The sequence below is a fragment of the Xyrauchen texanus genome, chromosome 2 (assembly GCF_025860055.1).
Source record: "Xyrauchen texanus isolate HMW12.3.18 chromosome 2, RBS_HiC_50CHRs, whole genome shotgun sequence".
Taxonomy (NCBI): Eukaryota; Metazoa; Chordata; class Actinopteri; order Cypriniformes; family Catostomidae; genus Xyrauchen; species Xyrauchen texanus.
In genome coordinates this window covers 23268185-23281118 of record NC_068277.1, presented here as the reverse complement: position 1 = coordinate 23281118, position 12934 = coordinate 23268185, and the positions used below count along the sequence as shown (strand labels likewise).

Genomic DNA, 12934 nt, shown 5'->3' with positions numbered 1-12934 from the left:
CCATTGGTTTATCGTTCAGCCAACAAAACAATAAAAATGCATATTTTCAAAAGGGGATTAATAATAAAAAACTATTGTACCTAGTACCTACTGTATCCCTAATAGCTATTGAAGGTTCAAATGATCAGTGGTGGTCTGTGGACCAAAAATGCAGGTCATTTATAAAAACAAAAAGATATGGCCACATAAAATAAACAGGAATGGCTTAAAGATGCAATCAGTAATATTTTCCTCATTAAAAACGTTTTATTCCTAAAGACATGAATTGTAATTTTACAATATATGTAGGAAATCATGACCACTCACATTAAAATAAAGACTTAAGTCATATCAGTAACTTTATAAAAGCAGTTTTATTCTACATGGAGGGGCTGCCATGTTAGAATCACATGGCCAGCTGAATATGACTCGCTTGATATCAGTAACCATCCTGTTATTTGACACTTTCACTCATTGATTAACGTAATCATAGCTGACTGTTAATACTAAGAATACAATGGCATCTGAAACTAAAAACTATTGATTTTAAATGATGCTGCGTCCCAACCGCTAGGTGTCAGTGTAAGTCCAAGATGACAACGACAAATGTTAAAATGAATAAGGATTCATATATCTTTTTTGATCAATTTTGTTGTAAGATATCAGTTAAATTTTCATTCACACTTTTTTTTTTTTTTTGGAACTCCAACTTAAATATTACTATCGTTTGTAAACAAATGCAAGTTCACAGTAGTTTAATTCACTTCTTATTCAAATTCTGGTAAAATGCACCTCCAGTGCCATTCAAAATGCATATTATAAGTGAACCGAACTATTGAGCATCTACAGCTGAGATGTTGTTCGTGAGTAGTGCTCAAATATTGTGCAACACTGTGAAGGCTAAAAATAGGCATGCGTCAACAGCAGCGCCATTCACTGATGTACTGGAGCTGCGCGTGCATTTTATTTTACTTATTAAACACAGCCTTTTGTGATTCACAGAGCTATGACAAGTCTTCAAGTGGCTTTGAATAAAATGCATGAGTCATTAAGCCCCTCATATAACAATAACTCAATATATAATGATTATACATATTTATATCAATATATAATTATTTTTAAATATGAGATATATATATATATATATATATGTGTGTGTATATTTAAAAAATATTCAGATAATTAAAATGCATTCTTGTGGCAGAAGTTAATCATTGATGAGGCCATACAAAAAGCAGCTTTTGAATACAATGTATAGTTTAGTGTTGTCACGGTACCAACATTTCAGTAGTCGGTACCAATACCAGTGAAATTTCACAGTACTAGATACCATTTTAGGTACCAAAGCAAAACACAAAAACAGGTTACTGAACAACACTCTTTTATTAACAAAGTTAACAAATTAACAGCTGAACAAGAACAAAAATATACCACTGAGCAACACTTCAAGTTAAATATATTATTTTTTAATTATAACAAAACTGAACAATGTATGCTTAAAGTATTTTTGAACACTTATATAAGATTTGCTTCAACTTTTGATACTTTTACTTTAAGTTTTAACAAAGTACTAAAAAAACTAAATAAACAAGCATACAATAGAATGAATAAAAAACAATTACCAAACTAATGCGCAAAGTGCTCTCATATTAATAAAGCTGCAAATTGCCAATTTTCTTCACAATAAGAAATGCACAGTGACATATATTATGATTAAATAAGTCACAAGCCATTGCGTTCTAATCTAGATGCATTAAGCATCCATGCTCGAGGGATTTGCGTCCCCGAGGCAGAGTCTCTCTCAGCCGGTTGCAGTTTCTATCTCTCCCCCTTAGATCAGGACATTCACACAACTCATGGAAGAGGCACCGACCACACAGAGAAATGCCAATTTCTGAGTTTATAGTTATTACCATGAGCTGCTTGTGTATTATTTGAACTTTAATAAAGCTATAACACATTAAAATAACTCCATTTAAGATGTAACGCATGTTTCCTTTAAAGAGCTCCGGCTCCACAACGAGAGTGCTTCTGAATTTATTTATTTTTTTTTTTTTTTATAATTCCCCAATACTTTGGGATCTGCATAAGATGAAGCTGTGAAAGTTTAGAGTGCATCTGGACTGTGATCTGTGTAATTCTTCTCCTTCGTCAGGCGTGAACTGCAGTGCTGCTCTCACGCTTCATCATTACAGTTTAATGTGATTTCATGTTACGTTAAATTAGATCAAACGACTATTAGACAACGAAAAATGTTCTAGACAATTTTGTATTTTCGACATTGTCGATAATGTCGACTAAACGTTTCAGCCCTAATGCAAATGATAATATGCTTTTAAACTCACCTGCTTTATTTGCTTGAATAAATCCGGGTGTCTGTCTTTCAGGTGCTTTATTAAGTTTGATGTGTTTCCTCCTTTCGTCAGAAAATTGTGAAAGCACTGTTTACAAATAGGTTTTTGCTGATCTATGATGTTTCCCTTTTCATCAGCCTCAAATCCAAAGAATTTCCAAACCTGGCTTTTTCCACTTTTCTCTTCGACAAGATTAAGTTGAGACTCCGCAGCAGCAGCTACATTGCTTGTCGTCATCTTTTGCTTGTTGTGAGCGTTTGAAAGTTCCCGACTCTGACTGGGAACCGGGTAGACCCGGTACTCGGTACTCCGGCACCTTCAGAAATTAGCGTAAATTAGTTTTTGTTTGAGTACTGACTTGGAACCGGATTACCGGTATTTTTGACAACACTAGAGTGTATATTATTGATCATAAGTCAATCATTGGCATACAGTTCACAATAACCAAGTCACAAGGGAATTTGTCAATCAGTTTGAGATTTATTATGAGGGCTTGTTTAAGGGCCAGTCAATTTACACCCATGTCAGACGTATCGGGTGCGTTGTGTCATAAAAAAAATGTTTAGGTCACTGTGTCAAGATAAATACAGTTTAATACTCAATCTTTAAACACATCTCGAGATCCCTTAGATCGCATTTGCGCTCCTTTGAGTGTTTTGAACGCAAGAACATAACGCATGTTTTTTGTTCTGCCTACTAAGTGTTTTCTTCACTGTATAAACTGGCCGTTGCTCATACAGTTGAAATTTCACTTACTGCCCTCTGGAGTATACAGGTGGTACTACAAGCTTGCATTTCTCAGGAATCTTCCTTATTATGGTCCGTGGGCACGCGATTAATTACGTAAAATTTTTTAACGCATAATTTTTTTTTTATTAATCGCGCTGAATTACCGCGTTAATCAACAGCCCCAATATATAATCGGCTCTACGCTAACTTCTTTCCCAAGGAGTACATGCGCTCCTAAATGAAAAAATTTAGGAGCACACAAAGAAATTTAGGAGCACAGTGAAAATTAAATACAGAGTTAATTAACAAACTATTTATTACATACATATTTATACTGCGTGTATGAGTGTGTGTGCGCGTGTACTAAGGGACACACATCTGTGGAACAGCACATACCTCCCAAATCACACATTGAACCCATGCCTACTAGAATCAAAGGATATCAGTTGTCCAGCTGCTTTTGTATGTTGACCGTCTGGCATACTTCGAGGTCAGCCAGCGATCTCTCATTATGTCAGCAATTTCACTGATCATCTCCGCACATGTATGTGGGATTCATGTAAACTCAGTTTTTGTGGTGTCTGATAAGCGGCCCAAATTTGACGAAAGGTTCTTCTTCTTTCACAATGAAGTATGCAATGTTTATCTTTATTTTCAGCTGCTTCCACTTCTGCTCCTCAGACTGCAGCACTTGCCTCCTCAAGGCTGCTTACACAGAGCCTGATGGTTTCTCCGCTGTGAGAAGTTTCACTACACTATCTCTTTTCAGATTAGCAATGGGCTTTCCGGCTCTTTTCATAATTGGTGTTAAAACAATTCGAATTAAATTATTAAATGTAATTACACTCTACCTTAACCACAATTTATTTAAAAATGCATTGATTTGTTAAGAAAAATAATACTATTAAACATTTGCATTTAAAGTATAACTTATTGTAGTATATAAACAAAGTGCATATAAATCTAACCATTCAAAACTAATACAATCTGAACAGCATAATAGACAGGGCCACCGCTGGCCAAATTGATGCCCTACACGTGATATGAGCGTGAAGCGATTGTCTGTGTTCCGCAACTGCTTTTGGGTCCTTGAATAACGTATAGCGAACGAGTAAGGGCAGCCGGTGGACTTTCTGGTGCCATCCTAGGGTAAGATGGTGCCCCCCTAGGGAGTTGATGCCCTACGCAAACTGCGTAGTATGCATGTTGGTAGCGGCGGTACTGATAATAGAATAATGCACCATATCAAAGAACAATTTATAATTTGCAAAACTGAAGCATCCCACAAATTGAAATAAATGTAAAAAAGAAGGATGTTATTTCACGTGTGCATTTTAAGTATAACTTTTCAATGTATATAAACAAAGTGCATATAAATGTAACAATTCAAATACAATCTGAACGACATACGTTGGCTCCGCCCTCCCTCACACATCTTTGGTTCATTGGTTGACACTGCTTTTCTGATTGACAGGAACAACAGGTGATGCTTTTAGTCTGAGCAAACAGTCAGAACTAATGTGTGCGCTTGAGCATTTAGGAATATATTATTTTATTAGTTTTTTCTTTCGTTATTTTAAAATCTTTTGATTATTCATATCTTATTTTTTTATATATATATTTTTATTAAATAGATTCAGATATGCTAGCCGTCTCCCAATGTTCACCTACAAGAGCAGACTCGTTCGCAAATGACCCATCACTATTTCAGATGCGGGTTTCCAGACACGAAGGACGAGTTGCCCACCTATTTCTGCCCTCTACAATATTTGCAGAACATGACGTTGTTTTCAAACTCTAGCCATGGGAACATTTTGAGACAATTTGCATTGAATCTATATGTTCTCCCTCCACCGGCTACAGTGGACGTTGAAGTGACTAACGTTAGCCGTCTCTGGTAAACCTTATGAAGAGACTTCGTTAGTTGAACCTTGCGAATCCCCCTCGCCAAATTCCTTTCTCCTCATCTCTTTTTCACTTAAAATAAAATGCGATGTCGCCTATACCGATACTTTTTTCCATTGTTCACCTTTCTCTCTCTGATTGGACCGCGTCATCACAGAAAATTCTACTGTGGTTGGCACAAGCTGCTTGTGGAATGTGGGTTTTGTAATTTTTAAACAAATATCTTAAAAAGGGGGGGGTTACGTTTGTAATCTTTATTCGCACACTGTGCTCGTAAATCATTTTTCCAGTTCGCACACATTTATTTTTAGGGGCAAATGCGAGTGAAATAATTGCACTGTAGAGCCCTGCACACATATACATATATATATATATATATATATATATATATATATATATTATATAAACTCAGCGTGATAATATAAAATAAAGATATCAAAGAACCAATCACAAATGATAATGCAGTTTAGTTGTCGCAAATAAATTTTTCAATGTTATAATTTTACATGCAGATATTTAAATGGGAAGAAAGCCAGGCTGCATGTGCTTGCAATATCCATCACCTCATTCTGTATGTGAGAGCCCCACCACAGGGTGTGAGAATATGAAGCCATTATCACTGTGCCCCACACACACTGCTAGCACTACAATTTGCATCAGCTTCTTAAAGGGGTCATGACATTTTTTATTATTACATAATTATTTTAACTGAGGTCCACCTGAGGCACTAAAACTCATTTTCCAACCTGTCTCTAGCCCTCCGTCTAAAAAAAATTAAAAATAAACTGTTTTGACCTCAGCGTCTCATTTAAACACCAATGTAATCTGCCACAGTTATGATTGGCTAACACCGTTTAGCCCACAGATATACATACGTAGATGACACATTCGACTGGTTCTGGCACCATTTTGGAATGGTCAACAAGAAAAGCTGTTTGAATCTAAGTGAATGAGAAGAAGCCTCAGACCACTGCATAAACTGCTTTTGTGTGGAAACAGTTAATTGTGTAATGAATTGACTGACTGGGTGCTAATTTTCAGTATGTTTGACATTATATTTTCATTTGTAGAGGACTTAATTTGCAGTTTGCTACAGGAGAAAAAAAACTGTTATAAAAGTCAGGATTTTTTATATCATCTAAAATATTACCCAAAGTTTAAGGAAAATCAGATAATCAAATGTTGGCTGGAAAAGACAATCTTCTGCAACCCTATCTGTCCATTTAAATGCATGTGTTGACGGACGGCTATTGACATCCATTATGGTGGACATGCAGACCTATCACGGTCCATAGAAACAACTTAATATGGTATCTACGTTAAGATATCTATAGTTTAGCCCTCGAATACATCCATATATATATATGTATATATATATATATATATATATATATATATATGTATATATATGTATATATATATATATATATATGTATATATATATATATATATATATATATATATATATATATATATATATATATATATATATATATATATATATATATATATATATATATATATATATATATATATATATTTGAAACTCAATCGAAAGAGTATGATCCAGCTCCACAACAATACAAAACTAGATTAGGTACATTTCCTGAAGAAAATGTGAGTGCCGCTATTATGATCCTAGCATGTTGCTAGCAAACGTTTTCATGACGCTAACATGAAGCTTGTACGTTTTTGCACTTTTCTATGCATTGCTAGCATAAGACTGAGTCGTTTCTACAATGTTCGGGTGCAGAGATATGCGTTTTTCTACTTGGTTTCTAGGGTAAGCCAACATGGTTGCTAGGCAGTTGCCAGGGTGATACCAAGACTGCTTGCTGTCCTGAGTCATACAAGCCAACAATGAAGTCATTACAACATTCTAATCCTGAGATACCCATCTAAGCAACTTTGAATGAAAGTCAAAGGGGTTTGGTTGCTCTAAATGGTTTCTAGGGCATGGCTAAGTAGTTTCCATCATGATACTTAAAGAAATTTGCTCACTCAATTAAAGCAAGCCAACTCTCATGTCTCTAGTACATTCTGATCCTAAGATATCACACTCAGCTATTTTGAATGGAAGTCAATAGGGCTGGTTGCTAGGGTGCCCTAAATGGTTACTAGGGCATGGCCAAGTAGTTTAAAGTGGATAAAAGGCTGATTGCTCATCCAAGTGAAACAAGCCAACTCATGTCTGTAGTACATTCTGATACGAAGATATCACACTCGGGGGACCGATACACAATGGGGCTGGTTGCTAGGGTGCTCTAAATGGTTACAAAGGTGTGGCTAACCAGTGACCAGAGAGATTCTTATTGACTGCTTACTAACCTGACTCAAGAGCAAATCAGCAAAGTCTATGACATTCTGTTCTGAAGATATCCTTTTGAGTCATTTTGAAAGGAAATCTATTGGGGCTGTAACTAGGGAGCCGTAAATGGTTGCTAGAGAATGGCTACGCCATTTCCAAGATGATACAAGATGATTGGTAGCCAGAGTGAAATGAGCCAACCCCCATGTCGCTACAACATTCTGACAGAGATTTGATCCCACAAAATTCAGTGCTTGTCATAGTATGGGGGAACAAAATGGACGAGACCCTTGCCATAGTATGCCTATGGGGCATATTTAAGAAGGTTTTACACCCCCAGGGGTACATCTTATCCCCAATCTCATTTAATGCTCCAAAACTGCTTGCTAGGCCATATGAAATTAGTCCACCCACATGTCTCTACAAAATTCTGATCAGGAGATATGACCCGTCAAAGTTAGTCGCAATGCAAATCTATTTGATTTTCTGGGAAGTTTTTGCCTCCCAGGGGTGAACCGTGGACCCCACCCCTTGGAAAAGTGAAAGCACAGGTGTTGTAAGTAGGCCAGTTGATTTAACACATAATTCGTGGGTCTATGCCAAATGGTGCGGGACAAATTAGACGCCAAAGTCTTGACCGGAAGTAGTAGTAGTATGTGAGATTATAATAGTGATGCTTTGCTTCGCAAGCAGCACTAATTAAATTTCAGGGTTTACACAGAATGCTCACCATCAGACTGTTAACTCAAGCACAGCATAAACTATAAATATCAAACAGTCATGACATGTGAAACATTCATGAATGGAATTTGTAACTTATTTTTTTGCATTTGGGTCCAATAGTGTTTTAAACTGCGGCATCTTTCAAGAAAGGTTCCTTTGCAAGTTTGAATTATAGTGTGACTTGTTCACAAGAAACCCACACTGATATGAACCGAAAACACATACAATCCATGCTGAAATATGATGAACCCTTGTTATACAATCCATGGTGAAACATGAAGCACTAACATTGTTGGAGAGGCTATTGGACTATTAGGTTCTGACTCTACTTCTATTAGCAGTAAACACCCCTGTGTGTCGGTCAGGACACGAATAATGAGGAGACGGGAGCTTCATTTTCAAAGTGTATTAAATCACAGAAGATTCACAGCATCTTGAACCACCAAATCACCAACGAACATCCAGATAACAGGCAGACGCCTCCCTGGGCAGATCGGAGGTAGTCCTCCAGCCCCTGTCGGACAGAACGCCCCACCACGTTCTCGGGGGAACAGAGGGGGTCTCCCCCGCCCCTGGCAGCAGTTCTCCCACTCCAGGCAGTCGGCAGTGAGCCCCTCCCCGCTTGCGGTCGGCGGTCCGCAAGCGGGGAGGGGCTCAGACCCCGCCGCATTTCAGTGGCTGGTAAGGGTCTCCTCCGCCCCTGGCAGCAGCTCTGACCGCTTCAGGCGGTCGGTTAGGAGCCCCTTCTCCCCTCGCAGTCGGCGGCCATTCCTCCGCTTCCAGGCGGCCGGGCTACTCCATCCCCCGGAATATGGCCACGCCTACTCCATTGGGGGTGGATGGTAGTGGTGAGAACTCCACTACGTCGTATTCCTCCTCCTTCCCGTGTCTTCGGCCCCAGTGTAAAGGGAGTTAAGGGAAAGCAGGCGAGAACCAGCTTGACAATATAAATAATATTTTTAATAAAGAACTAAAACCAAAAGACACAAACACACACAAATAGGTTGGACAGCTGCCGTAAACGCTTTCTCTCTGTCGCACCACTGTCCGCAGTCGGCCTTCATCTCTCGCAGAGGCTTGATTAGCCTGATAAGGGGCCGAGTGTGTAAAATCACGTCCCAGCCCCACCCTGTCACAAAGCATTATAACTTGGCATTGCATATTTTTAAAGCTCCGTGAGATGCATCATTTTGAATTGATGCATAGTTTTTCAATTGCATGTTTATGTAGAAAAACATAAAAAAAAATTCCAGATGGGCACAATGTCTCCTGTGTATGTCCCCTTTGGTGTGCAGGAATATTAGGCCTATCTGTCTTGTTTCCTACAATTCAGTTTTCCGACTTTCTCAGTCTAGACAAGTTTTTTTCCAGATTAGTTCGGGAAATGAGCTTCAGTTATGGATGTGACTTTGTAAAAACTTTGAATTGAAATGCACAATCCAGAAATAATAGCCACAGAATGTAGAAGGGTTGGCACACCTAAGAACAGGTCATTTTTATTATTTATTAATTGTCGTTTTCACATAAATGGGGAAAACCCGGCATTACCTGACGTGACATCTCTTCGTTACGGACATAAACAATAGTGAAAGTAGCACTTACAGCATGAGGAGAAACCATCCAAAATGCTTCGAAATCATCATTTCCTGGAATTGCCCTAAACACAAATGAAGATTATTAAAAGAATAATTCAGCTCTGTAGGTCTTTTCAATGCAAGTGAATGGTAGCCAGAACTTTGAAGGCCCAAAAAGCAGCCGGGAGGAGAATTTATTGTAAAGAATAACACAAATTTGATCTGTTTCTTCCCCACTATTTCTATTGCTTCTGAATATATGGATTTAACCGCTGGAGTCTGTTATGTTCTTTTTGGACATTCAAAGTTCTGGCCACCATTCACTTGCATTGTATGGACCCACAGAGCTGATATATTCTTCTAAAAAACTTCATTTGTGTTCAGCAGATGAAATAAAGTCATACACATCCGGGATGGCATGAGGGTGCATTAATGATGAGAATTTTCATTTTTGGGTGAACAATCCCTTTAAGCAGCCTAAACTAAAACGGCACATTTCAAAAAGAGCCAATCTTCTCTGTGAACATGTTTGGTTTAATGTACTGTATAATGTGACCACATGCTGGTGTGTAGGCTAATTATGACAAAATAGCTCAGTGGAAATATACTTATCTAGACAAAGCAGAACTCTGATGCCTTATAATGAACTAAACCAAAATACAACTGGCTTGGTGTTTTCCTTCTGCTCTGCTAAGACATCCTTTTCTAGAATGTAAACAAATCCTAACAGAGAGTTGCTGACCCACTGCTGAAAGCAGAGCTTAGCAGTTGGGATTGCTAAAGCTTAAATGTTGACAACTCTAAAACAGTAAACAAGTTCTTAATTTAGAATTCACGAACATAATTTCTACTTTTTTATTCGTTTGTTCCCTAGCAATAATAAAGTGAAATCAAGAAGCTCTGACGCTAAAATCCATTTTAAGAAAAGTCAACGTGTTAAAAACATTAGTTAAAAAGCCCAGGCTACGTCCTCACAAACGTTGCTCGTTTTTCTTTTTGTTTATTCTCAGATAAAGGACTATCTATATTCGTCATTCTCCAATATTCGCCTCCGCCTGCTGTCCGGGAGCTGTGCAGAGAGCCATGTGAAAGGAATACTAATTAAAACACTCTCAGACTCTCTCTAAACCGCAACTGACCACCTACTTCGCCAACCTGACAACTTGAATGGAAGATTTTTGGAAAGTCTTTGAAGTGAGAAGTTGAAGGAACAAGGAGAACACCCTCCCCGGGAACTTTTTCTCCAAAATGTCGCCACGCACTCTGAGCCTAGTCCCCTCTACCCCTTATCCGAACACTTACCGGAGTGTGGGACCGATACAGTTAGTGTCTGTGCTCTCAATCTCTCGTAGTATTCGCTCGTGCTCCGCCGCAGTCTCCGCACTCGCCATCTTCCATATCCTCGCGACGCGCTCGAGAACACGCAGCGCCCGAGAACACGCAGCGCCAGTAAAGAGAGGGGTGAAAACACTGGAGTTTTTACTTCCGGTATTACTATTGGCTAATAAAAAAAAAAGAAAACGTTTTAGAGAGAAACAACAAACATTTTATGAATCGTTTTAATACTTTGAAAGGATACATGGAGCAGGATAAATTAATTGAAAGTTTGACCTTTTCAGGGCTCGAAGAAAAACTTTGTATCGAATATGCCATTTTAATAGAACAAAGTTTTACATGAATGAATAAGAATGTAAATATTATTATAGGATATTGAGTTTTTGTGGCTAAATACAGGATCCACAAACGAAACACCAACAACCCAAAACACAAACCCTGTGCTGGAAGACAGTGACATCTAGTGCTTGATGCATCAAGCGTAATTGTGCAAATGGACCACGGTGAAATAGGATTGTAAACCTTTTTGAAGAAATATTTACAAATGAACAGTGGCGCTCTATTAAAATAACTACGTAATTGTTTAGTACATATCTACTGTAAAAAACCGTTTTGGCCGTGTAAAACATTTATTTAACCAATTTCTGCAATTTCCTTTTTTATTCCATTTTATTTGTGCAGTGTGGTCTCTCCAGGCCTGCACAGTGTCTGTGAGTTTGAAGTGAAATTAAGTTGCGCTTCTACAACACACAGCACGTGTGAGTTGGAGAGTTGCAACAGTCCAAACAAACACACCACCCGGAAGACTGCACAAAAGACGCCGACATACTCCAAAAAGCGGTGAGAAACTCGACTTGATATTAAGCAGGTAACAAACAATGTAACATGCGAGTAATTGTTGTATGTTGAATTAACTTAATCTTTAAATAGTTAGCAACCCCGTATATATTTATATATTTGGGTTTAAATTAGCTGCTATGGGCTGGTATGGAGCCTCAAAGTTGTAAACAAATGCTTACCGTGGATCCCTCTCTGTTTTAGTTCTCATCATAATAAGAAACTCGACAAACATTATGAAAACTGGGCACGAGGACTATTTGGTGTTCTTGTGTCTAACAACACAAGAACAATCGGGAAAATAAAAGTCAAATCTTGTGACACGGCTTTTACAGAGCTGTTTTCATGCTTTTAATTATTTTAAATGAGATTCTCTGTCAGCTGTAAAGTGAAGCAGGTTAGTTCGCCGAAAGCACCTCTGAGAAATGTAGTTGTGCCCGTTTACTTTTACAAACTTTCATTGTGGAGATAAGATGGTCATAAAATTCATGGCATTGTTTTCTGTGATATGTTGCACAAATATTAGTTTCTTCCTGTCCGCCTCGTTTTTACCAGTGGTGCAATAAGTGGGAGCTGATCTTTATTAAAGTATTTTTCTGGTCATCTTTGCTGCTGGAGGATAAGTTTTTCCATTAAGTGGAAAACACTTATCAGCTAATTTTCATATCATAAAGCCATGTCTTAAAGACAAAAGCACGATGGTTTAAGTGGCTCCAGCTCCTTCACAAAAAACAAACTTATAAATGTGCTTGATTGACAGACAAAAAAGAAAATGTAATAAATTGACTTTTTATTATTTAACTTGTAGTTTAATTATGGCACACATGTTCACGGTTTCTGACAATGAGTCTGACACAGAAGATAGAGAGGACTCTGGTCAACTTCAAACAGAAGCTAAGAGTGGATCACAGCAGAGAAAGTTGCATCTCAATGTGCCTGATAAGTTGAAAGGTAAGTGAGTCGCAAGGGCCTCTGGGATATTTTCAGGAACACACATCATCTCTGATGTATCCTGGTTACATAGTACTCTTTAAGTACTTTTAATCCATCAACTTGTATGGATAGGTTTTGCGGTATGTAGAGAGTAATACATTAATGTAAGAGCAGGTTTGTTTACACGGAATTTTGCCTTTATGTCCTTTTTGGAGCTTGATAGTTCTGGACCCCATTGCATTAAATGGGCATAAACA

General features: G+C 38.0%; 1 protein-coding gene across 4 annotated transcripts in view; it reads right to left on the bottom strand.

Annotated features, from left to right (window-relative positions):
* LOC127654666 (exocyst complex component 6B-like) overlaps positions 1–11011 on the bottom strand; it is a 150870-nt gene extending 139859 nt beyond the window's left edge. For all 4 annotated transcript variants that reach the window (XR_007971959.1, XM_052141928.1, XM_052141937.1 and 1 more), the window contains exon 1: positions 10875–11011. Coding sequence is in view for 3 of the 4 variants with exons in the window: in XM_052141928.1 (XP_051997888.1) it covers positions 10875–10963 (89 nt within the window). In the remaining variant the exon portion in view is untranslated. The remainder of the gene's footprint in view (positions 1–10874) is intronic.
* Between the last annotated feature and the right edge of the window lie 1923 nt (positions 11012–12934).